Raw genomic sequence first — 27443 nt, forward strand, 5'->3', positions numbered from 1 at the left:
AGAGCTCAAATCCAAACCTCACCCCTAGGTGTTGCCCTTGTACTCCAAAAGAAAAATAAAACACATCATTTGGATATTTTGTCTAGTCTGAAGGGTAAACAAAAGAAATTATTATAATGGCGAAGTCATGCGTCCTGCATCATCTCAACAAACTTCAGAATTACTATTGGTGTCCACTAAGAAACTGAAAATAGTAAACATTATTGGCCCCATATTGACAATATTATACATTATCTGAAGGGGGAGGAAATTTTAGAATGCCCACATAAATTGGGTCTATCACCAACCAGCATATATCTATCTATATTCCAATAAACAGTCAGGACATCACCTCACACCACCTCCTCTATAAACATGCACTTTCTTTCCAGATTAGAATAAGTCCTATCACCAACAAGCTGTATACAACACAATAGAACAGCCAGATATTTTTGACATCTAACCTTCACAGGTGCATGCGTACTACTAATAAAATACTTTGCAATATATCCCTGCCTGGCCTTGCTTCTCAGAAGATATCCCCTTTCAATATAGCATCGTTGTAAACTGAACTTGTACTTCCAGCATTGCAATCAAATGCAGTAGTTATTGTTGTAACATATGCTTTGAGATTTGTAAATGGAGTTAATAAGTTCAGTGTCGGTAGGTCCTCACAACTTGTTCAATGCGCCGTCGACAGAGTGGACAATGAGAGAGTTGAGTTGAACAGGATGTGCACGAGCACATATGGCCACATCTGCACATACATCAGTTTGTCAGAACTCCATAAGCCCCTCTATACTGATTATAAAAGAAGTTCAGACAAACAGCCAAGGTAGTCTTACGGCACAAAAACCACATTGTACTCTTGTTCCAGACAGATCACACATAAGTCAGGCACAGTCATGTCCCTTTTTGATGCAGAGAGATCATGCTCAAGATAGGTAGCTGTGGCATCTCCACTCCCTGCATGAAATGGCATATAAGGTTGACAAAAAGCAGCCAATTGACTCAACTGCATGAGAGTTTAAAACTTTGGCTTTTATAACCTTCTTGCTGCTGTCGCTCACGACGTGCCGCAGCTTCTATAACCCTATTTATGGAAAGAGGGGTTAGACATGTTGACAATGAGTACATGCTATGTAAACAGGAACCCTCTCTCACTAAATTCATCACCTCCTGTTTAAAGCAGCTATCCTTCGTCTTTCACGAAAGCACTTGATTGCATGAGATGTCAGTAGATAGATTCCTGCAATTGTGAGCCCCAAAGACATGTATTTGTACCACCTGAAACCATGAACAATATTGATACCAATGCATGGCCATTGTAACCATAAGACAGAGAAGCTCCACAATGAACGTACTTGGACCACTTTCCAAGGTTAGCAATGAGTTCATCAATAGTTTTCGGAGACACATAAAAAGGACCTTTGTGCGGCTTCTGAATACGCAATGTCCCAAGATCATCCCGAACAGCCTGGCTCAAGCAAAGAAGGTGTCAAGTTAATGTTAAAGTTTTACCAGTACCACCTTGCTAATGAGCAAGGCTAGATGAGTTAATAGAAATATGCAAGCACCTGGGGTGATTATTTAGCAGCTGTGCTTCATTCACATTTTTATCAAGTACAATTTAGTTAGCCTTGCCAGTTTAGGTTTTGGGAAAGTGAAATCCAGTATCGCCCTTTGGAAGTGGAATTCTATGCTAGATAAGATATAACATACCACATCAAGGAAAAAACAGCCCCACATTGTAGGACAGCTCAAAGCTTCAGTCTCTATATAACTCCAATGTTCTGTGATTCTGAGCTGATACAATGTGAGCTGCCATCTGTTGCAATGATCTAGTTATGAGAAAAGCCTACAACCGATTAAAACAGCATACACAAGTTATTTACTGTTGACTATGCAGACCACTCCTCATGTCTATGGTTATTAAGCACTTATGGAAAACTGGGAGACATAAAAAAGGGGTGAGGATTATGCAAAGTCTGTTCTTCCAAGTCACATGCTGGATTTTTTGCAGAAATGTTCTCATGCATTGGAACATTGAAAAAAGATGTTGGCAGCTGAATGCACAAATCCTTGTAGGATACTTTTGGGATTGGGGAATCCATCTTGAGGATTGGACTGTGTCATTTCAAAGGTCATACATGGATGATGGATGGCCTCTTTCCTGCAGCACTTGCTATTACAGATTCAAAACAATTAACAAATGAAGCTTGGATAATCTGTTAGTCTCAATTAGTTGTGGATTCCAACAATTCAGAAGAGAATTTCTAGCTAGGTTCCTTGTTTTGAACATTTGTTTGATTTTGAATAATACAAAGAGACACTGACCTGCTTATAAACCCCTAAGGTGAAGGAAACTTTGATGTTCAATCACAATTCCTAGTCTTTTTCCCGTATTATTCATTGTTAGGTTAGGATTCAGCAGCACCCACGCACACACATTCACACTCACAGTGAATCAATGAACAGCAAGAGAGGAGAGTGCTGGAATGTCACATCCACTATGTGATAATGATTTTGAAAGTACAATCCCTAAGGAACCCATTAACGGCTGTTCACATGGGAAAAAAACCTTCTCTAGCAAGAAGATAAAATAAAAAGTGCCCATGGATAAGGAAGTGTTCACACCAAAACTTCGGAGGAACACAATAAGTTTAACAATCCCGCCTCAAGTGAATGATGTGACCATATACAAGGAATAGGCACATCAATCCCCAAATGATATCAAGCCTAGAACCTTGCAAACGGCTTCAAACTTCTCTCTAGAGAGAGCTTTGGTAAACACATCTTCCAAGTTGTCCTATGTAGGGACATAAACCAAGTTAGTCTCCCCTACATGGAACCTTTCTCTGATGTAATGATAACACACCTCAATGTGCTTAGTGCAAGCATGAAAAATCAGAAAATTGCCATGGCACTTTCGTTGTCAATATAGATGGGAGTGGATGGCTGCTATCCCACACTAAGATCGACCAAAAGCCATTTGAACCATAAACATTTCAAAGTAGCTACAAATGCTGCCTTGTATTCAACCTCACAGCTAAATGTGGCCATAGTAAACTCCTTGCTCAGTCAAGAAATACATAAATCACCAAGGATGAAACAACTACTACCAATAGACACTCCTGTGTCAAAACAACCAGCCCAATCACTATCTGTGAATGCATGCAAGCAAAGAGAAGTGGCCTAGAATAAAAAAGGCCCAATGTTTGAGTGCCTTTGAGATAATGAAAGACAAATTTAACTGTTGTGCTAAGAATTGCTCTTAGCCACTTAAACAGCCCCAAAACATGCTTATTTTAGGCTTATTTTAGCCAAAACCCTAAAACGAGGAGCAGATCGAGAGAGTTAAGTGGGAGAGGATCTAGAACCCTAATTTTCTATAAATTGGCAGCCAGCCCTCCACTCTTTCCTTAATCTCGTTTTTGCAGGTTTCAGGTGTTATCAGCTTGTTGCCCACACCCTGTTCATGGAGAACATCTCAGCCCTTGCTGTCCATCACTATTCCCTACAGTTAGGGGCTTGTTTCTAGGCCTCCACATGCTGATTGCTGCTATTTCTGTTGTTCCTCAATAAACTCCCCAACAAATACTTCAATTTTGTGGAAGAAATAGTTTCAAAGCCTACCATGCCTACATTCTATGAATTTGAGTGTCAGCTGTTGCATTATGCACGGTTGTTCGATCAGTTTCATATGAATTCCTCTTCAGAGGGGGCTCTTCTTGCTCATTCTCAGAAAGGGCAACAAGGGAAGGGCAAACCAAACCAAACCTCCACTCAAAATCAAACTCAAAAGCTAAATCAATCTGGGGATTCTCAAGGAAACTCCTAGTCACAACTTAAACTAGGATGGCAGAATGTACCTAAAAAGAATAGGTATTGTCAACATTGTCAAAAGGTTGGCCATTTTGATGACGAGTGTTGATCAAAGGCATGAGGCATAGCACCAAAACCTAAGTCTTAGACCCCCGCTCCTCAATCGGGCAACCCCCATCAAGGGAGGCAGGGTGATGGAAAGGGGCAATTTAAAGGTCAGACTAACACTGCCACCACACAGACATCTCCATCGACAACGTTCTCAACTCCAGAGGGCTTGTTTGACTGGTTTGCAGAGGCCCACATTGTCTCCGTAGAGACATCCGATGAGTGTCTCGTCCACATCTGTGAGTTGCCTCCTAACGAGATTACTGCAGAGGCCCACTCGTTACAGCCAAGCACTTCAGCTCCAGTTTGGGTCGTGGACAGTGGAGCAACACATCACATGACTCCTATAGAGGACATTTTCCGTACCCGAGCCCCTGCAGTCGAGCAGGTCCGTGTAGGAAACAACTCCTCGGTCAAGATTCACGCTCAAGGTTGTGTTAGCGACCACAGTCGAGGTCCTTGATTCTCAGACTGGTTTAGTGATTGCTCGTGGTGAGGCACAGCCTAATGGCCTATACCACACGACTCACTTTCTCACCGAGCCGGCTGCCGAGGGCTCTGTGTTCCATAGCTTCCAGGCCTTGGCCACATCTCGGGAGCCTACGCACAATGAGCGTGTTTGGCATTTTCGCTTAGGGAATCTTGGTTATGACTCACTTTATGAGTTGTCACGTCGTGAGCTGGCTGAGGGCCTGAAGCTAGCTAGAGATGTCTGTAAAGCTTGTCAGCTCGGGAAGCAGCACTGAACCCATTTCCTTAACAGTCTACAAATAGAGCTAAGGAGCCTCTTAAATTGATTCATGTTAATCTTTGCGGGCTGACATCCACTGCCGCTTTGAACGGCACACTGTTCTTCTTTTTGATAGTGGATGATCATTCTCGATACATGTGGGTGTACTTCCTCAAGCATAAGTCCGATGCTTTCACATATTTTTCTCCTTGGGTGCTACTCGTTCATAACCACACTGATTGTCGTATCAGGTGCATGAGGAGTAATAGCGGTGGTGAGTTTATCTCCCACGAGTTTTCCGAGTTTCTATAGAAGCATAGCATTTCTCGCCAGCTCACCTCTACCAACTCCCCCTCTCAGAATGGAGTCGTAGAGCGTAGGAACTGCACAGTCATGGAAATGGCACGCTCTATGCTGTTCGCAGTAGAGCTTCCTGAGCGCCTTTGGGTCGAGGTTATTAACACTTCGGTGTACATCCTCAAGCGGTGCCCAACTGCGGCTCTTCCTCAGAATACCCTGTATGAGGCATTTTTTGACTCTCGGCCTGTTATTTCCCATTTCAGAATCTTTGAGTGTCGTGTGTACACACACACGCCTGATGACAAGATAGGTAAGCTTACTCCCCGAGCTGATCTCCTTATTTTTGTGGGATATTCCTTTGAAGTAAAAGCCTATCGTTTGTTCAATCCTCGAACAAACAAGGTGATCGTTAGACGGGATGTTGTTTTTACGAGAGGGATATTGTGCAATTTTCTGCACCAAATTCCGTTCCGCTTCCTTCTTCCACATCATCATAGATCGTGCCTATTGAGCCTGGTCTACTTCCTGCTCCTGACATTCTCGCAGTTTCTTCAGCTTCCATGCCCCCTTTGCGAGACCCGTTACCTCACTGCTACTAGCAGACCATACGGGATTCGGGGATCCTACCATCGGATTCCACTCCGGAGGGACCTAGAAGATCTACCCGGCTTGCTCCTCAGGCATCATTTGCAACGTTTTTTACAGCTGATTACATAGCACATTCTGAGCCGGATACATGGCAAGAGCCTCTTCAGCATCCTCAATGGCGAGAGGCCATGGAAAAGAAGCTAGAGAGTATTCACCGAAATGAGACTTGGACATTAGTGGATCGTCCGAGCCACAAGAAAGTTATCGGGACAAAGTGGATTTTTAGGATAAAGCTAAAAGCTGATGGGACTTTAGGCAAGTACAAGGCTCGCCTTGTAGTACAAGGGTTTTGACAAAAGCACAGCATTGATTATGAAGAGACCTTTGCCCCTACTGCACGATTGACTTCCTTTCGATTGCTACTCACGCTCGCCGCTCACCACGGCTCGCCGATACATCAGATGGATACCAAGACTGCCTTCTTGAACGGATACTTAGAGGAGGAAGTCTATGTGGAGCAGTCACCGGGCTTTCCTTCAAGGAACCCTAGGGATAAGGTATTCCGCTTGCAGAAAGCTCTTTCTGGGCTGAAGCAAGCGCCAGGGTCTTGGTTCCATAGAATGGATGAGTTCTTATAGACTCATGGATACCATTCTACCCCTTATGACCCGAACTTATATGTTCGATCCACATGAGAGGGGTTTAGCTATATCCTGCTATACGTTGATGACTTACTCATCACAGGTTCAGATTCGGCTGCCATAGCGGAAATTAAGGCTAAGCTTAAAGCTACATTTAACATGACAAACCCTGGTTTGTTGTCTTATTTTTTGGGGATGGAGGTAATTTATTCTGGAGGATGTATTTTTGTATCAAAGCAGAAGTATGCACTTCAGCTTGTGGAACAGTACACTTTGAATCAGACACGACCAGTGGCCACGCCTCTTGATCCTATTGTCCACTTGTCGAAGGATACCCTAGGACAACCCTTCGATGCACACACCTAACGTTCTGTTGCAGAAAAACTTCTTTGGTTAATTCACACTCAGTTAGTATACTTAGTCAGTATTTCACAGCACCTAAGATGTCACATTGGATTGCATGTCTTCGTGTGTTGCGTTATTTGTGGTGTACTTTTTCTTATGGCTTGATATATGGTTCTTGTTTATGTTTGTAGGGGTACACTGATTCTGATTGGGCAGGAGATCCTAACACTCCGCGTTCCCATGGCGGCTATCTCTTTACCTTGGGCATGGCTCCCATTTCTTGGTCCAGCCATAAGCAAGAGACGGTAGTGGCTTCCACGACCAAGGCCGAGTACCACGCTCTCTTCAATGGCACCACCGAGGCTATCTATCTGAGGAGTTTACTGGCAGCGTTTTATTTTCCATGTGACTCTTCCACAGTTGCCTACTGCGACAACCAGAGTGCCATTGCTCTTGCGGGCAATCCGATCATCATACCACGGACACGACATGTGGGAGTCCACTTCCACTTTTCCAGAGAGTAGGTTGAGCTAGGCACTATTCGCCTAGAGTTTGTGCCTTCATCAGATAATTTTACAGATATCTTGACCAAAGCGGTCAGCCGGCCGGTTCTTCAGTACCTGCTACCCAGGATCGGCTTGGGTACACCCTCCCCTACTTCTTCAACTTGACGGAAAGAGGATGCTTTCCTCTTGCTTTCCCTTCTAGTTTGAGAGGGGGCGGCTTCTACTCTTGATCGTGACAGTGATGATGCTTACAGTTTTTAGACATTACATTCACTTATTCTTTTGTATTGTTTTATGGACATTTCTAACTTCATCCGCACTGTCAGGATGACATGATTGTAAAAGGGCACTTAGACAAGTGAATAATTCCCCTGTGAGGGCACTGTCCCAGTAGCACCGTTGCATAGCATATTGCATGACCATGACATCTTGCATCTCCCTCTACATTATCCTATGCATTGACATTCTGTTCATGTCAACATGCATCTGTGCGCATTTATCCCTTTTCGATCTTTTGGAGTGGTCGACTCTAGGATCCACTATATTCGCAGCATAACAAATGGCAGTTCTCCTAAAGACAGTTTCCCTACCCTTGCTTGCTTGCCTATTTTGCTTGTCTTGCTAAGCCCACCATCCTTTTTTTTGCCTTCGCACATATTCACCACATGATTGGCACATACACACCCTTTTTCTCATCCTGCTACGTCAGCAAACTACTGCATTTGCGAGCCCCAGCTGCCGCCCTGACAATTTTCTCTCTCCTACTGTAGTCGCTGCAGTCTTTATCTCACCTGTCAGTTGTCATCTACAATTTTCTCTCCCCTCACAGCTGCGTTTGGCAGTTTTCTCTCTCTACCTGCTGCGCCTGACAGTTTCTCTCTCCTCAATTGTCACCAGCCTCCACACTACCTGCGTTTGCTGTCTACCTCACTCTACAGCTTGCATTTTCTGCACACACTCTCTCTAGACTGCAGTCTGCGTCAGATCCAGTTTACATTGCTGCGTTTGCTGGTGTTCGACATCCGGAGGCTGCCTTGCTGCGATTCGGGATCCATTCGGAGTACGACACACTCTCCAGCTCATTACCCTTGCCTTGATCCTTGAGATACAGGAGTTTGAGGTTTAGTATTCATTCACTACATAGTGTGTTTGCTGCATGAGCATCGTATTATTAGTAGTCATACCATTTCATTTATTCACTGTGTTCATTGTCTCTGAGTTACCCTAACCCTAACCCTAACTGTGTTCTTTTATTAATCTGTGCTTTGTCGTACAGTTTCTGTTTATTGCGATTCAGGATCCATTCGAAGTACGACACACTCTCCAGCTCATTACCCTTGCCTTGATCCTTGAGATACAGGAGTTTAAGGTTCAGTATTCATTCACTACATAGTGTGTTTGCTGCATGAGCATCATATTATTAGTAGTCATACTATTTCATTTATTCACTGTGTTCATTGTCTCTGAGTTAACCTAACCCTAACCCTAACTGTGTTCTTTTATCAATCTGTGCTTTGTCGTACAGTTTCTGTTTATGCTTCTGTGTTAGGGTATTTTCTTCACATTAACTACTTATCAATGTGTAGTACTAGTGATATGCATAATGTACCAAATTAGAACCCCAAACTAATATTACACAAATACAATAGACAACCGCCAACAACCTACAGATAAAGAGAAGCATCATATGGATCTCCTACATCCTCAAGTGTAAACCTGTGGCATGTCTCAACTAAAAGCGCTCTAGGAGCTGCCCAATGTACTTAGATGATCGCAAAATAATGCCCCCCTCAACTAAAATAAATTGTATGCCAAGATAGTAGTGCAAGTGGCCGAGATCTATCACATATGTGTCTCACAAGGTCCACTCAACAGCATATCATCCACATAAAGAATGAGCATCAAGAGGTTATCCCCATCTCTGTGGACATAAAGCATGCTTCAATGTGTGAATTACAGAAGCCAAGAGCAATCAAATATGCATGTGTCTCTTTGTACCGTGCCCTAGGTGCTTGCTTCAAACCATAGAGGGCCTTATGCAACCAACACACTTTGCTCAATGAGCCTTTTCTGAACAGAGGTTGTATAACATAAACCTCCTCATGAAGATTACCATTCAGAAAAGCAATCTTCAGATTCAATTGATGCACATGCTGTCACTAGGTGGTGATACTTTTTGCAGTTGCTTTTCTTATTTACTTATATAAATATTTTATTTTTCTTTTCTTTAGTTATTGTTGCTTTTTATCCCCAGAGTTCTCTTGGATTAAGCCAGGATCTTTGCATGGCTAGAAGAGGCAACCATTGGGACAAATTGGACTAATGGTTTGTCTGAGCCTTGAGACCCGACCGGTTCCATTTTGAATGGGCACTGAAGAATAGAATGCTAGTGGTTTGGGATTGTGTGCTTAGCCACTGGAGATGGTGCACGACAATGAGCCTAGCCAAGACAGAAGATCCACATATGAGAATGCTCATGGAATAAAAGTCAACGTAAAAAAGCCACGTTACACTTTTTGATGTGGTTGCAATGATAAAAGTTGCTCAGAACAACTTGAGGAATGTAGGGGTCACCATCTCTAAAATTTAGGAAGTTACTATTTTTGGACCCCAGAATTTGTTCGCATCATTATCTTCGTTTTTGCACGAGAATTGATTCTTTGATCTGTGCGAAGGTCAAATTGTGCACCGATCATGGAGAATTTTAAACCAGAAGGTTTAAACGGGAAAATTGTTACATGTATGCCATGTGTTACAATTTGGGCACAAATTCCCAAAAGAGAGAGAGAGAGAGAGAGAGAGAGAGAGAGAGAGAGAGCATTTTTTTAAAAAAACGTAATAGGCAAGAGAGACAGATCTGAGAGTAAATTTTTCAGGGACTGAGAGCAGATTGTTGCAAGTACATCAACTATGGAGAGTACTTCGTCTCTAACTCATGTACAGAGGTAGAGCTTGCTCCCTCTGGTCAACTCTCTCTCTATTCTCAGAGGAATTGCTCTGCATAATGGGCTGATTCCATCGAATGTATAGTTTTGTGTTTTCTTTGCATTTTTGCTGAGGCAAGAGCCTCACTGTCTAGGTTTAGGAGCAGCTGACTGCTTCTCCAATGCAAGAACTAAAGAAAGCGATGACCACATCACACAGGAACAAGGTTTTCAGCTCTGATTCAATGTTATTTGTGGGACTGTTTTACTATTGGAATGATGCCAAGGTCAAAGGGTTTGTAGTCCAACTGGTTTGGAACAGATCTGGAATGGAATAAGGTTGAGAACAGGTCAAGAAATAGGTAAAAACAATAAATACAGAGTTCTGTAGACTTACACTTGAATTATTGAGTTATGGTCACAGAAAGTGTTTTTCTACTTGGGATGTTGTTCTGGATATACTGGACAGTAAAAACAGTAAATATAGAATTCTGCAGACTGCAATTCATGAATTATTAAGTTATGGTCACAGAAAGTGTTTTCCTACTTGGGATGTTGTTCTGGATATGTTGTACTATCCTTATGCAACTGAAATTTGCTCAAAAAATATGAAAGCCAACTGTTCACAGATTTTGTACTTTGGAACATTTCATTTTTGTAATTTTCCATCTTTTAATTGAAAAAGAAATACTAAAAGGGGCGCCGGACTTCGGAGCCAATTTGGTGTTGAGCGAGGGATTGAGGTCTCTATTTGTGTGTGTATGTGAAAAGACCATGTATTAATTGAAGGGACTACTGCTTTATGTGAGTCATAGACCGGTTACACATGCCAATAAAAATGGGCAGCCAAAGCGATGATACTACAAATGGTGGTTATACATAAAGTAGGCGCAAACAACTCATCATAGTCACTCCCATGTTGCTGGCCATACCCTTTGGCAACAAGACTTGCCTCGTAGCAATCAATGCTACCATCAAATCTGTCTTTTGATTTGTAAACCCACTTTGTGCCTATAGCATGCTTGCCAACATACAAGTCACATAACTTTCATGTGTCATTTTTATGAATAGACTACCGCTTTATGTGAGTCATAGACCAGTTACACATGCCAATAAAAATGGGCAGCCAAAGCGATGATACTACAAATGGTGGTTATACATAAAGTAGGCGCAAACAACTCATCATAGTCAATCCCATGTTGTTGGTCATACCCTTTGGCAACAAGACTTGCCTTGTAGCGATCAATGCTACCATTAAATCTGTCTTTTGATTTGTAAACCCACTTTGTGCCTATAGCACGCTTGCCAACATACAAGTTACATAACTTTCTTGTGTCATTTTTATGAATAGGGTCCATTTTTTATTGCATAGCTGCCATCCAATGCTCATCTTCTAAAGCATCATGTAAAGAAATAGAGTCCCCATTGCATGCAATAGCTACAAGTGCCTGTGCAACCAAGATACCCTCTACACGGTGAGTGGCTACTCTAGTTTTACCAGGAAAAGGAACGGATTGTTTGCTGTCCCGTACTGTATCTAACAACCATTTAGGGACTATTTTAGCTTCCAGAGTAGCAACCCTCTCATTGGCCACTTCATCATCAACAATGCCTTAATCAATGGCATAGTTGCATAGAAACGCGTTTCCTAAGGTAGAAAACCTAAGAAACGGATAAGAAACGTTTCTTATCTTTTTGAGGGGTTTCCTATACATTAAAAAAATGTTAGTCGCTAGAAAGTGATGTTTTGGCCCAAAAGACTATACCCTATCATAAAATCACATTTTTCCCTTGTGAAAGCACCAAAAAGTGGCATTTTTCCCTTGCAAGCATGCCTTCTATCTAAAACCTTGGGATTCATGAATCATGATAGGCTACAACCCTTCCAGACAATCTGTAAACAATTTGCACTCCATGAACTTATGAGGAGCTTATAATGCCTCTTCGAGCTATAAGATATAATAGCTCATACTCGTAATGCAGCTTGCACAAGTGGATCTACTTGAGAGCTCCAACTCTAGCAACAAGAGTGACAAGGAGGAGGATCAGGAGATTGAGGAAAATGAGGACATTTAAGATGAGTCATGACTCATGATACATTCTCTAGGACTTCGGATTGACTTTTAGTAGTTTCCATAATCCATTTTTATATTGAATATTTAACAAGGTTCATGAGTCTTTGGACTTGTTTGATACTTTGTTACTTTTTTTTAATCCATGTTTGCTACTTTTATGCTTGCTTTAAAATGGCATTTAATATTTCCTTTTAAATATTATACCGACAATCATTGATAAGGATGTCAATAGTTATAAATTGAAATGTGATTTACAAATGGTCAATAACGCCTATTTTCTTGAAGGTTCAATATTGTTTTCATGCTTATAGTATACAATTTGATCATTTGTCATATATATAATAGATAGGTAGGATTGCTTCTTTGAGTATTTCATGTATATATACTCTATAATCCATAGTTTTTACTGTGTAAGAAACGTTTTTTAGATGTTTCCTAAAAATTAATACTGTAGGAAACTTGTTTGAAACCCGTTTTCTACCTTGCCATTTCCGAAACTCTTGGCTACTATAATCAAATGGGCTAAAAATTAGGCTGTTGTTCAACATGTGCTTGTTACTGATATTGCTACTGTAAACCTTTAAAACAATGGCAACAAATTGTTAAAAATGTCCATTGGCTCCACATTGTGCTGGTTTTTGTAGTCTATGGTGGGCTGACCAACATGTTTAGTAAATACCACATCTCTACTAACAAAAATATTGTTCGTGAAGGGTTGGTACAAGCGGTACCCTTTACTTTCTGCATTGTAGCCAATAAAAATGCATTTGATAGCCTTGTCTTGCAATTTATGTCTTCGTGGCTTTGGCACCAAAGCATATGTCAAACATCCAAAGATAGGAATGTGTGACACCACTGGTTTTTGGCCATTCCAAGTCTCATAAGGCTTACATTTAGCAAATACTTTAGTGGGGCTACGATTCAGCACATACACTGCACACATAATAGCATCAAGCCAAAACTTTGGGGACAACTTATTTTATGAAAGCATACAACGTGCCATTTTCATAGTGCGATTCTTTCTTTCAACCACATCATTTTGTTAAGGTGTGTAGGGCATAGTACATTCATATGTAATGCCCCTCTCAACCAAAAAAGAGTCAAACTCTCTTGACATGCATTTCCCCCTTGATATGTATGAAGTGTAATTAGCTTGCATCCACTACCATTTTTAGCCAAAGCCAATAAGGTTTTAAATATAGTATCCTCAAATAGGACGGCTGTTTCGGACCAAAACGGGGACGGGAAAATGACATTTCAGCAACCTACAACAGATGGGCAGACTGCGGCTTATCAATGCTCATCTTTTTCGTTCCTTTTGCTCAAGCCTTATTATCTCCAGTAGCTCCCCTAGACTGTACCACCTCCTCCTCGCCCCCCCTCCTCCTCCTCCTCTCTCCTTCTTCTCCTTCCTTTTTTTCTCCTCCTCCTTCCCTCCTCCTCCTAAGTTCTTATCCTTTCTTATTTCCTTCTATGTTCTTCTTTCTTCTTCCATCCTTCTTCTTCTTGATTCTTCCACCACCACCATCATCCTCCCCCTCCTTTAATCTTCTACTAAGTTCTTGAGTTCTATTCAAATTTCCATTACCTAAGCCCTTAACCTTAAGGCTTAAGCTTTAAACCTCTTTCAATTTCCATCCTTTTCCTTCTTCCAAGTTGAAAGTTCGGAGCAAGGAGTTCCTAGGGGCTCCTTGCATGGTGCAAGTGTCCATGCAGGACTTTAGAGGTAGGCTATTGCAAAGGCAACTAGGGAGCTCACATGCTTATTCATCCTGTGTGTCATTCCTTCTAATGCAACTACTACGCATCAATGGAAGAAGACAATTAGAGCAATGAGTTGCATAGGATATAAGTGAAAAGGCCCCTCCGCACATGCATTATGCACATGGGAGGTTTGAAAGGAAAAAACATCCATAAAGGCTCAATTGGAGCCCTTGAAAAAGACATATATGAAATATAGATGCACAATTTTATGTGATACATTATTGGATATATATTGAAGCTAGCTTATTTTATCTATAATCCATTATCCATCGTTCTCAATGGTTGATGAGATTCATGCAATATGGAATGCATAATGAAATTGGTTCCATAAGCCAATCCATGGTGTTATGTATATATTGTATCCATAAGCAAAGAGTTAAAGAAGGGCTTCATGGAGTACATGAGACGCTTCACAGGGGATGATCTAAATATGATGAGGAAAATAGAGGATGATTTGCTTGCATTTTGCAACTATTCAATTCATTTTGGCCCCATAGCTAGGCTTCAAGAGAGGTAGCTTAAGTCGGTCTCCTCTCGGTGGCAGAAATGTGGCAATTGTGCTCCTACTTTTAATGTGAACCGTAATTTTTACGTTTTGATAATCTAATGCATTACACAACCTAGGTTCTATAATCTATTGCCTACATAACGGTTAATTTTGCAACGTACCTATTACTTAACCTCAATCTCTTAAATCTCAATAGAAATGCATTGACATTTGTGTCCTCTCGTAAGATTGGAGTTTAGGGCTTGCCGAGAGAAATTGTAGCATATGGGCCCTCTTTCATATAAAAAAGAGAAACAAGCTCACAACAACCTAGTTGGAGAGTTTAATATTTTATCATTGCAATCTTTAGCTTTTTGAGAGGACTGCTTTGTTCCCTGAGCCTTCACAGGTAATGAATTGAATTATATATAATGTAACTTTTTAACATTGTCATTGCCTTGAAGTTTTTAACATTGAGCATATTGAAACATCTCTCATATGTTTGTCTTGTTCACCTTTACATGTGAATGTTGACAAAATTGATATGGAGAAGGCATGTAACATCCTAGAGATATCACAGGAGAAGCAGAATATCTACTCTATGCTCTATGAGGAGCTATCCAAACCAATCCATGAGACTCGTGCACAAAGAAGAGTTAAAGCAACTAGAATGGGGGCCATACGTGGTCGTGCAACACAACCAAAGTCAGAGCTAGAGTTTGAGACTAAGACTAAGGCCGGTTCATCATATTCTCGATTAAGATCCTCGGAGTTGAATGAGAATATGGTGCATAGATCCTCGAGATCTAGATGAGTTATGAGTCATGGACTCTGGAGACTGGAGTCATAATATCTCAAGAGTCAATTTAGCATTGTAGTTACTAGTCACCAATGGCATTACACATGTCACATGCATATGATGATATCATGATTGTTCATTCATGTTGATACTCAATAGTTAATAGTACTTACTTTGATGTTAATACCCAATAGTTACTAGTACTAAACTGAACTTTAGATAGATTATTTACATGATATAATTACATGAATCTTGATTTTACTTATTATGTATCTTAGTTCCACTATTCTTTATATCAATCTTCGGATGATTCTCAAGTCACAAATTATAACTGATTTTGTTATTTAGAGTTTTGAAAATTGAGTCTTACTTATCTTAACCATTGAGTTTTCACTCGTAACATATGTAATGAATCATGATTTTAATCATATGACATGAAGACTCAAAGTTTTATTTGAAATTTGGATACATGTTGTTGTAGGCAATGATATATTCACAAACCTACCTAATAATGTATTTATTTTAGTATACAATCTAAAACATCGTTTTCCCATATTCAAAATTTGGCCAAAACTCCAAAACTCTAGTTTTATTCATTTCGGTTTTTTCCCATTTTTTAAACTTCCCCATACTATGATTTTAAAGCATACAAACACTTCTGATTTGTGCCTCAAAGCATATGCCCAACAATGATGAGTCACGTCATCAATGAAGGTAATAAAGTATAAGTATCCTTTGATAACTTCCACCTACTGCTGGAGACACCACCACCCTGTCCGCCTTATCTGACAGCTCCCACATCTTCCTGCAGAACCACCACCCTATCTGCTGTCTGTTGCCCATTTGCTAGAAGCATCACTCTGTAACTAGCTAAAAACACCACCCTGCATAGCCAGCTTGAAACACTGCCAGTAACCTGCCTATAAATGCTGCCCTCGAAGCGCCACCGTCTGCCAGTCAACAACTAAAAGCACCACCCTTCCGCCCACTGCCACCATTACCTTCAATACCCCCGCTACTGCCACCACATCAGCAATAGATGCAAGAAGTACGACACTGAAGAGGTGACCAAAGTTCTCCACCAGCTAGTGATACTCTAACACAAGCCCTAGGAAGAAAAGAGTGATGGGGTACTAAGGGAACTTGTGATGAGATCTAAAGGTTGAGATTGTAAAGCCATTGTACCAAGGAACCATATATTTAATTCGCTTCACGAACAGTAGAGGAGAGTTGTCAACAGGCTCCTTTGCTGCATCCGTAGAGATGAGGGAAACCATCAAGATTCCTTGCCCCATGAGCATTGCCTTCTATGTATAAGGTGCCAATGCACAAGGTTGAAACCAGATCTCCTACAACTCTGTTGTGGCATGGACCATTTTGGAGTTGTTCCTCAGAGAGGAGAACATGCAAGGAGTATGGCTAGGGTGCACCCATGAATTGCACTGGCATAGACCAAAGGAAGGCTTCCATTGTGTATGTTTCTCTTGGGACCACCCAAGCATGCTGCTGACCAACCAGAGAGGGAAGCCTGCTACAGAGAAAGGGATATGAGTACAGCTGGACAAGACAAAAGGAGGGGCCAGGCAGGGTGGCAGTCACCACACCAGTCACACTGAAGGCAGCAATAGAGAGGAGTATGGCAGGCTTTCATAGCACTGATGGCAGTGACAAGGAGGGGGCAAGCATGTCAGGACGGCAGCAGTGCCAGCCAGGCGAAGGTGGACAGGGCAGAAGCTGGCAGTGGGCTGGACAGGCCTACAGTGGCAGGAGAGAAAGACAGGACTACTGTGGCAGAAGACAGTGGTCAAAAGGAGAGAACTGGGCACAGAGGAGGACTGAAGCAAGGAAAAAGAGATGGGGGGCTGAGGTGGCGATGATGGCAGAGGAAGCTGGAAAATCAGTGGCACAGCAGTAGCAACAGGGCTCAACGGTCAACTAGTGTAACTTTCAGACTATTTTATCTGAACAGTGGTACTTGTTTCCATTAAAAATTTAAAAAACACATGAAATACAGAAACAAGCAGTACATGTATAGTTGACTTATCGAACTATCGTATTTGTTTCACATCCAGGACAGTCCAGACACAAAAAGTACATGTCTACTGGATGATCCTTACAGAGAGAATATTAACTCAAATCCACATAATCTACCAAAAGAATAAAATCACATACCTCACCTACTACAGTTAATGCAGTGCCCACAGGTAGAACACTTTCTACTCGCTTCACCCCAAGCATCTGTCATGGTCCAAAAGACAAATTTCAGCACATGGTATGCTATTGACAATGTTTCTATGCAAACCAGCAAAACAAAGTGAGCCACCTCATAACAACTAATTAAAACTGGACAAATATAGCATACGAAAGCCTCAAAACGATATATAAGAGTGGGAAGACACCTTAAGGCCTTGCAAATAATCAAGAGTCCCTCGTACAAGGGAACGTCCTGATTCCTCAAAAACTTCACTTGCAATCGGCAACTCTAAGCCTTGAGCACCACGAGCACCAACAATAAATATGCGTCCTGTTCCATCTTCCTAGACACATGAAACCAGCTTATTTAGCCTCATATAATAGATTTAAATAAACAAAGGCCAGCCGAGGGAAGTTCTTTACCAGGTACCATGGGACCTCCTTGCTCAATGAAAGCATCAATGCTGAGTCCTGAATCCAGGATCCAGACTCATTGTGTTTCAAGAAGTGTTGCTCAGCCTAATGAATTCCACAAACAAGTATACTTAAGGACCCCATCAAATATCATAAACTTAGCATTCGATGGAATCAGTGTCACCATTTTTTTGGAAACTTCTTACTCCTGTTTTTTGTATTAGAAGACTACGAAATGTGCCCTTGACAGGAGCACAGTGATCCAGAACAATTTGTCAAAACCCTATTTTCTGTTTTGAGCTCAAAAACTTAACAATCCTAAACATGGTGATAAAACGACTAAGAAGATGAATTTTTCTTTTATAAGAACTTTAGGTTGCCATTTATATAAACAGAATTGATATTTCTAGAGTTGATAAGGTGGCCACCACATGCATTTTGTGCAGTAGAAAAGCAACAGCAGAAAGAGAGGACATGCAAGTAGAAGAGTTATCAAAAGAAGCTTGAATGCCACAAGTAACTTGGATTTGGTACCAAATGTTGGATACAACTTATGGGATAGACATGGAGAGAGAGAGAGAGAGAGAGAGAGAGAGAGAGAGAGATTTACGAAAAAAAAAGAGAGAGAGAGAGAGAGAGAGAGAGTAGGATTAATGTCTTCAAAGGGTCAAAATGACCTAGCAATACTATATCCATACATGTCATATCTCATCGTGATGAAACAAAACTAAAGGAAAAAAAGACAACTAATATGATGAATGTCTAATACCGCTCTAGTACGTGGCAGTGTACAAAGCCAAGTATACTAAGGGATGAGGAAGTTGTAGTGTCATCTCATGATATCCCTTGTGGGACTAGCATTTCCACATTGAAAATGTTGTGGTGGTGGGTGATGATAGCTCTAATCCATTGATAACATGCTGGCCATACGTGTGGCCACACACCCAAGGCCACCTCGCATGACAGTCTATAGTTCTCTCTCCATTGATATACATTCTCATGTGTCCCCCAGCAAAGTGCATGGGATCAGTGTGTGGTGGGGTGTGCTACATCCTAGACAGACACCTGTAGTATTGGTTGCAATCTTGGTGTTGAGCTAAAAGTGCATTATAAACAGATTAACTCTTTACTACAGCCCCAAAACTCAATTGTTACCAAAGTTTCATTAAACGTTGTGCATACCTAAGCCAAAACCCTAATTTGGAAGGATCCACACTTCAATAAATAGACAAGTTGCTTGCCACTCAGCCCACTCCTGTTTTGCAAGTTGTTGGCACCTGTCTCTGCTGTCCACACCCCAATCTACAGAGGATAACTCAATCCAAACTATTGTCTACTGCTGTCTGCCAACTAATGCTTGCATCCAAATTGTCTCCTACTACTAGCAACTTTTTGCAGCCTGTTGTCTACATCAGACAGGTTGCGTTTGCTGCTGATCTACCTGTTCCAACCTGCGTTCTCCACTCTGCAGCTGTTGCTAAGTGCTGACATCATCATTCAGATCTGCATTTTCCATCCAGCCCTACCATACAACCTGCCACATCATCATTTCAGCTGCATTGTGCTGCTGCAGCTATCGCCTACCTACCTACTGCTCATTGTTCATGCTGTCCAGCTTCATCTGTCATTGATCCAAACACACATGTTTGCTACTGCCGGTGTACTTTCTGAGGCTCCTTGCTGTGTTTCAAAATCCGTCAAAGTATGACACACTCTCCAGCTCACCTCTACCCTAGTCCTAAAGACACAAGAGTTTGAGGTTTAGTATTCCCCTGCATAGTGCATTTACTGCATCCAGCATTCTACTTATTCATTATTCATGCATTCATCTTCTATGTTCATTGTCTCTGAGCTACCATTGCCCTTCTTAGTTCTATCATCATTCTATGCTTTGTCATATGTTTGTGTTTGTTATCTGTAGGCAAGTATTTCTTTACACTTGGTTCATGGGAGACTAGCACCAATGCACTAAGGGCCCTTTTAGGTTGCAGCAGCTTTATAGGACTTGAGGCCCATTTATGCACATTCATTGTGTGATCACTATACTTGGACTCTCCCAACAGCCATCACATCAGTACATTCAAAGATGTGGTTTGGTAGTATGCAATGAGAGTTCTTGAGATGTGAATGTGGCGTAGTTCACTACTGGCCCCAAATTTAGTGATATTCCCATTTGACTATATAGCTAGGAGGTAAATTTAAAGTCCATTCTCTTATGGTTTTTATGTCGTGGATATAGTTTGAGTTGTATCTTGTGCACCTGTTGGATTGTATGGATAAATTTCATGCAAAAAAAAGAAAACCCCAAGGCCCAAGCAAACCAACCAGCAAATTGATTTGAAGGCTTGCTAGTTGCTATGGACAAAAAGATATACTGAAGATTGAAGGAGATCAAGCTAGATCTTTGTGTACTTCAACCTTTAGCAATACAAGTCAAAGAAATACTACAAGGGACGCCACTTTTGGGGCCAATTGGGTGTCCACTGTCCAAGATTGATTGGCAATATTTGTATTTCAGATTATGTGAGTTTTATACTTGTTGTAAGTAGTGCTTAATCAAGTTATTTACCACCCTTTCAGAGAAGAAAGGCTCCTTTCAATGAGCTTATTTGGCCCTACAGCTAGGAGGTAAGTTTGATGTCCATTCCCTTTATGCTCTATATGTAAATAGGACTTGTGTTATATCTTATATGCAAGTTGGATCCTAGGGAAATGTTTCAATGGTATCAAAGTAGCACGAGATATGATGACATGCACAAAACCAATGCTTGCTCACACGATTGTAAGTGCAAGGAAGAACATGAGAATGGCAATACTTTAAACTTAACCAACTTGATTAATTATCACCATGAAAAATTAGAAGATAGACACACACACACAGAGAGAGAGAGAGAGTCGACATCACGTTGAGAGGGGAACCGGCCCCTCCCCCTTTTCAAGAATTTATTGAAACAAAACCATGGGCACCAAGTGTTTGAACCATATATAAAAGGGCTGATTTGTTGCAATTTCGAAAACTAGCGTTTTAAAATCCTAATTTCTGTAAACTAGGGAAACCCTAATTTCTACAAACTCCAAGTAAAAAGTTTTTTCTCTTTTTAGTGCTTAAATTAGATCAAGCTAAGTAGAAAGTGTTTCTTGGCTGAGAGATAGATAGGAGAGTACAAAGCATGCGACTGAAATTCAGCATGAGAGCTTGTCATAAATGAAGAGAGAGACCTCCAATATATAGGTGTAGGGCTTGGGTGTTCAAAAGGGGAAAGTAGAGACTACAAATGGCAAGTGTAGGGACACTTATCTCTTCAAAATGATACATGTCCTCTTCTAAATGCCACATGTCACTTTTCTAGAGAAAGAAGCTTCCAAACCTTCTACTCTAAAAATCTCTCAAACGGTTAAAATTTTGAGATAGCTGCTGGAGACAAAATTGTTCCTTGTAAAATTCCAAAACCTTTGACGCGAACAAAAACTCCATTTGAGCAACTTTCAAAAATAGTAACCTCCTAAATTTTAGGAGTTGCCAAATTTAGCTTTTGAAAAGCTTCATTATATAGGTTCACTGGTTCATGATTTGTTTTTTCGATCATAAGCATCTGGTTTCACTTTCTGAAACCACTCATTGTATAGGCTTCTAGTCAATGTGACTATCTGAGTGTAAAAGTCTTAGTCATCTGAGCTTACTAGTCAATTTGACCGCCCAACTAACACTTTTAATATCTCTTGGGTATCTCGTCAATGACGAACCAAGTATAATTATATGGCGTTTTGGCCATTAGCCACCCTTAAATAGAAAGATGAACATTTAATCATATATTGAAATCATAGTTACTTGGAACGGGGAATGGGAACGAGAACAAGACCCCCTGGAACGGGGGGAAAGTCCAAGGTGGGGAAACAGGAACAGGGGGAACGGCACATGTCTTAAGTGCCCCAAATATGCCCTCCATAACCCAAGTTGCCCCAAAGAATGTCCCTCTAATTACCTCAATACCCCTCAATGCTCCAAATTAACCCAAATGTCCCAAAATCGACTCAATTATCGCCATAGCTCCAAATTGCTCTGAATTGCCCCAACTATCCTAGTTTCCCCTGAAATTAGACAATATAAATGGATGATTACCTTGGAATTGAGAATAGGCTGAAATTTGATTGTGATTTGCAAGAGTTCATAATGCATCAAATTTGAACTTTGCATGAACTCTTGATTGGCCTGTGGATTGTCTTGACACTTTGAATCTTCAATGTGTGTGTGTGTGTGTGTGTGTGTGTGTGTGTGTGTGTGAGAGAGAGAGAGATATATATATATATATATTAGTGTGTGCACATTAGGCGATGGAGATAGGTGAACATATGGTAGAAGAAATGTGATACAAGCAAAAAGAAAAAACTAGAAAAAACTTTTATCAACAGGCCTAGAACAACAGTTTCAAACAGAGAACAACAAGGGAAATGGCAAGGAATGTTCCCTGGCCATTTCACCTCCTCTGAGGGTCTAGAACACATTAGACTGTTCCTACAGGCCGGAACGGCTGTTTCTTGTTTCTACGCTTGAAATACTTAAACAATACAAATCGCCTTGCGAAGTACATGAGTATCAAATTGATTTGGAATCATTGAGCCAATATGCCTTGGTAATAATTGATATACATGAGGTTTGTTACGTCCCTCTCTCTTGAAATCCGTATTATCCTCAAGACTTGCTTGAAGTATTTCTGATTCTACAACTTCTTCATAAGTTACAAGTATTTCTGGATAGTCTTTAAAATACTCTTCTGACATCCATTTAGAATCTAAATGAGAGTAATTTTACATTTCAAAAGAAATTTTCTAGAAACGTTTCTTTCTCATTTTCTGATCATATGAAAGACTATTTGCTCTAGTTGAAGTATCTCCTCCCATTCATCTACTTCAAGTGGATTCTCTATTATAGGTTCCAGTGGTGGAGGCCCTTCATAAGGCTTCAAAAGATGAATATGAAAAGCATTGTGAATTCTCCAATGATCTGGAAGTTGTAACCTATAAATAACAAATATCATTAATATTTTCAGCGACTTAAAATGGCCCATAATTTCTTGCTACGAGCTTAGTGACTTGGAATGAAGGCTTATTAGAGCTTTTTAGACAAGCTTTGTCAAATTTCAACCACACCCAATCTCCTTTTTGTAAAATCAATTGCCTCCGATAATTATCTGCTACTTTCTTTTGTTTTTCTTGAGATCTTTGGATAGCTCGTCTAACTTGGGCGAATGTTGTATCCATATCACTCATGAACTCATCGATATGAAATATCTCCTCGATTTTGAGAATAGGTAATAAAAGTGATTTTTCATGTATGATTTCAAATGGCACTTTACTTGTAGAAGTATGAACTGTGTTATTATAGACATATTCTTCCAAAGGCAAATACTTTTCCCATTATTGGTTGGCTTCATGGCAATAGCACTTCAGTATATCAAATATTGTGACATTAGTTATCTCACTTTGACCATCTATTTGAGGATAATAAAAAGAAGAAAAGATTAATAGCGATCAGATCCTGTCCAGGCAGCCAGTCGGACTAACCAGTCGGATTGCCACGTGGCAGTCCGACCTGTACCTGTAAATGCAGCCGACCTACATATTTTGGTACCCATTTTCTGGCTATTTATAGCCGATCTTCTGCAGTCTTCTAGCCACTTCTGATCGCAGGTTTCAAGCTGGAGATTCGTGCAGATTACATCTCTGTTTGCAGATTTCAGGTTGGAGATCGTGCAGACTGCAGCGGACTTCGAGGTGAACAACAGGTTGCATCGTCGAGGTGGAGACACGCAGTCCCAAGCACTGCGCCCGTGTACATATCTGCATATCTTTGTATACAGCACACTTTATACAACAGATCTTCATCTTCCACTGTCTCTCTCTCTCTTCTCTCTGCGTTCTCTCTCTCTAAATCTTGGTCCCACGCTTCCGCATCGCTGCACTCTGACATGGTATCAGAGCAGTGAAGAAGGGCTGACTGAGTGAAGAACCAACCTGAAGAGGAGATTCCATCGCGACACAAGGCTGCGTTTCCAACGTTCGAGGGCGAGCGGGAGGGCTGCGCATCGGAACAAGGCTGAAGCGAGCGTGGGCGCGCGGAAAAGGAGTCCAATTGGTGGATTTGCTGTTGTTTACTGCTGTTTGAAGAGGAGGAAGGCTGAGTTTTCAGTCTTCAAGTGCAGGTTTTGTTTTTTCATTGCCTCCGGTGGGTGAAGAAGATTCGGGACGCGGCAGAAAGAGCCCTAGCAGGCTGCGTTTTCACAGTCAGAGGGGGCTGCTTTTGCATTTGTGAAGGCATTACAGGTGAAGATGTCTACAGAGATTGACTTGGAGTTCCAGACGATCATGGACCGGAAGGTGCCTATCTTACCGGCTCTTCCCGCAGATCAAAAGCTCGATGGCGACAATTACCGCATCTGGCGCGTGATGATGTTGGCCATCCTTGAGTCCTACGATTTGGTGGAGCTTGTACAAGAGGAGATCGACCGGCCCTTGGTGAGAGATGAGTCCAAACTCTCTTCCGATGCTCGTGCGGAGTTAGCCAAGGCACAGTCTCACTGGGACAAACTGAATGCCCGGATTCGTTCTTTTCTTTTTCTGTCTTGTACTACAGTCGTGATAGCCCACATCGAGCACTTGACGGTGGCTCGGGAGATATGGCTGGAGCTTGATCAGATCCCTCAAAAGTTGGTGTTGCCCAATTGCGACCTTCGCATGGGCAGATTCTCATCGGAGATAGCTCTTCGGTGTCTATTGCAGGACAGGGTGAGATGCAGCTTATTCTAGATGGACGTGGTGATACCCATACCTCAGAGGTCTTGCATGTGCCAGGTTTAGGGTATCATCTACTTTTGGTTCATAAGATTTGTTCACTTGGACTTTTGGTGGAGTTTGACAGTGATTCGGTGCAAGTCCTTGATCGTGGGTCAAGGAAGGTTCTCTCATCAGGATATGAGGAGAACGGCATCTACAAATTGACGTCTTCTACCACCCTCCCTACTCTTCTTCTTACCTCCCAAACACAGTCAGAGCTATGGCATGCTCGGTTTGGTCACCTCAACTATGATTATCTTCGGAGGGCATCACGTGGACAGCTTGTTCGAGGGTTGCCGGACATAGTGGTGAGCCAGCAGCCATGCGTCTCCTGCATTCATGGGAAACAACATAGGGATGCGATTCCCAACAAAGCTTTGCGGCGGTCTACTTCCCCAATGGAGCTTGTATCTACGGATCTCTGTGGCCCTATGAGGAACGAGTCCTTGAGAGGAAGCTCGTACTTCATGTTGATCGTAGATGACTACAGCAGGATGACTAGGGCCTATTTCTTGGCATTGAAGTCAGAAGCTTTCTCCCACTTTAAGGATTGGCTTCTCTTTGAGGAGAACCGATCAGGCCGGCGATTGAAGACCTTGCGATCCGACAAGGGTGGTGAATTTGTTTCTAATGAGTTTGCTCATTTTTGTGTAGATAAAGATATTCACCAGGAGTTTGCTAACACCAACACTCCTCAAGAAAATGACATTCTTGAACGGAAGAACCGAAGTGTGATCGAGATAGCGCGCACCATGATGGAGCACCGACAGACATCTCAGTTTCTGTGGGCCGAGGCTGTGGCTACTGCAGTCCACATCCTTAACTAATCCCCCACTTCGGCTGTTGATGGGATGACACCTTTTGAGGCTTACTTTGGGACTAAGCCCGATGTTTCTTATTTCGGGGTTTCTGGGTGTGATGCCTATGTTCACATTCCCAAGACTCATCGTGATAAATTTGAAGCAACTTCCCGAAGACAGGTGTTTGTTGGCTACAGCTCTTAGTCCCAAGGCTATCGTCTGTATGATCCCGTCAAGCGGGATGTGTACACCAGTCGAGATGTGCGGTTCGTGGAGGTTCCAGCCATAGCAGCGGGTGAGGAGCATCCCGTTCTTGGAGATCCAGGGGAGAGTTGGACTCCCGAGACAGTTCCTTTGGAGCCCGCGCCTTTTGATTCCGATTCTGTTTCCGATACAAAGTCTATTGTTCCACCGGTCACCCCCGAGGAGTTACCACCGGTGGATATCCCAGAGTCTTCAGCTGATGGAGAGAGACAAGGAGAGGTCCGGCCTCCTCCTCGTTGGGCCCATGACACGCTCCGTGATTCAAGGATCGAGGGGGTCCCTAAGGAGTGGGGACCGCAGGATGGTCCGCGGCGGTCATGGAGACACCAGGCACATTATACGGAGCTTGTTTGCTCTAACTATTGTTTGATGACCCGTATTATACAGGATCGAGAGCCCACCTCCGTGAAGAAGGCTTTACAGTCCGCACCATGGAAGAAAGCTATGGAAGCCGAGTTGGAGGCTATTGAGAGGAATGGCACTTGGTCTCTCGTGCCTCGCCCCCCGAATAAGAAGGTGATTGGTGTCAAATGGGTCTTCAAGACCAAGTACCTTAGCGATGGTTCTTTGGACAAGCACAAGGCTTGCCTTGTTGCTAAAGGTTTTGCACAGCGCCCAGGGATTGATTGTCATGACACTTTTGCCCCCACTGCTCGTATGGCAACTATTTGAGCTGTTCTTGCCTTGGTTGGCCATAGGAGATGGCCTGTCTACCAGTTGGATGTGAAGTCAGCCTTCCTCAATGGTGATTTGAAGGAGGAGGTCTATGTCGAGCAGCCTCCTGGCTTTGGATCTTCCGATGGAAAAGTCTATAGGTTAAAGAAGGCTTTGTATGGCCTCAAGTAGGCTCCGCGTGCCTGGAACGAGAAGATTGATTCGTTCCTTCAGTCACAGTTGGGCTATCGGCGTTCCAAGGCCGATCCGCAGCTTTATGTACACACTTCCAAGGCTGGTTGTGTGCTTTTTGTGTTGTATGTTGACGATTTGATTGTCACAGGTGATCATGCATAGAAGATCAAAGAGACGAAGGCAGCTTTACATCAGACGTTCAAGATGACAGATTTGGGTCTACTCCACTTCTTCTTGGGCCATGAGATTTATCAGTCTCAGAGGGGGATTTTCCTCTCTCAGCAGAGATATGTACAGGAGCTCTTGGTTTCTTTTGCAATGGAGGATTGTCGGACCATTTCTACTCCTATGGATCCGAACTGGAAGGCCACTTCACATTCAGCTTCTCCCATGGCGGATGCTTCCCGCTATTGTCAATTGATTGGATCATTGATTTGGCTCCTCAACACTCGTGTTGATCTTTGTTTTGATGTTGGTCTCTTGGCGGGGTTCATGAGTGAACCTCAAATGGTGCATTGGCAGGCTGCCTAGCGGATACTTCGGTATTTGAGGGGGACATCTGACTTAGGGATTCATTATCCAGCAAGCACAGGTGGTTCAGATCTTGTACTTGCAGGTTCGAGCGACTCAAATTGGGCTGGTGATGTGGACCACAGGCGGTCTACAACAGGTTACTATTTTACCTTGGGTGCCGGTGTTATCTCATGAAGTAGCAAGAAGCAACCCACGGTAGCCCTTTCGTCTACTGAGGCGGAGTATCGGGCCGCGTCTTCCACTACATGTGAGGCTGTGTGGCTTCGGAGATTGTTGGAGGAGCTTGGCTACCCCCAGACTCGTCCTACTTTGCTGCAATGCGACAATGAGAGTTGCATTGCCTTGGCACGGAATCCTGTTTTCCATGCCTGGACAAAGCACATAGAAATCCAGTACCACTTCATCAAAGAGAAGCTTCTAGATGAGACTATCGCTGTGGAGTACTGCAAGACGGAGGACAATCTTGCAGATTTGTTTACGAAGGCGC

General features: G+C 42.2%; 1 protein-coding gene across 1 annotated transcript in view; it reads right to left on the minus strand.

Moving 5' to 3' along the window:
• Positions 1-214: 214 nt before the first annotated feature.
• Positions 215-27443, minus strand: part of DAL1 (E3 Ubiquitin ligase family protein) — a 76395-nt gene continuing 49166 nt past the window's right edge. The window contains exons 4-11 of the mRNA XM_087684795.1: positions 17688-17783; positions 17471-17608; positions 17244-17309; positions 1344-1456; positions 1156-1266; positions 1029-1072; positions 825-945; positions 215-736 (exon numbers count right to left, since the gene is read on the minus strand). Of these exons, the coding sequence (XP_087540921.1) occupies positions 634-736; positions 825-945; positions 1029-1072; positions 1156-1266; positions 1344-1456; positions 17244-17309; positions 17471-17608; positions 17688-17783 (792 nt within the window). The 3' untranslated portion in view covers positions 215-633. The remainder of the gene's footprint in view (positions 737-824; positions 946-1028; positions 1073-1155; positions 1267-1343; positions 1457-17243; positions 17310-17470; positions 17609-17687; positions 17784-27443) is intronic.

The sequence above is a fragment of the Lygodium microphyllum genome, chromosome 9, assembly GCF_053477565.2.
Source record: "Lygodium microphyllum isolate KBCC chromosome 9, Lygodium_microphyllum_v1.1.10, whole genome shotgun sequence".
Classification (NCBI taxonomy): domain Eukaryota; kingdom Viridiplantae; phylum Streptophyta; class Polypodiopsida; order Schizaeales; family Lygodiaceae; genus Lygodium; species Lygodium microphyllum.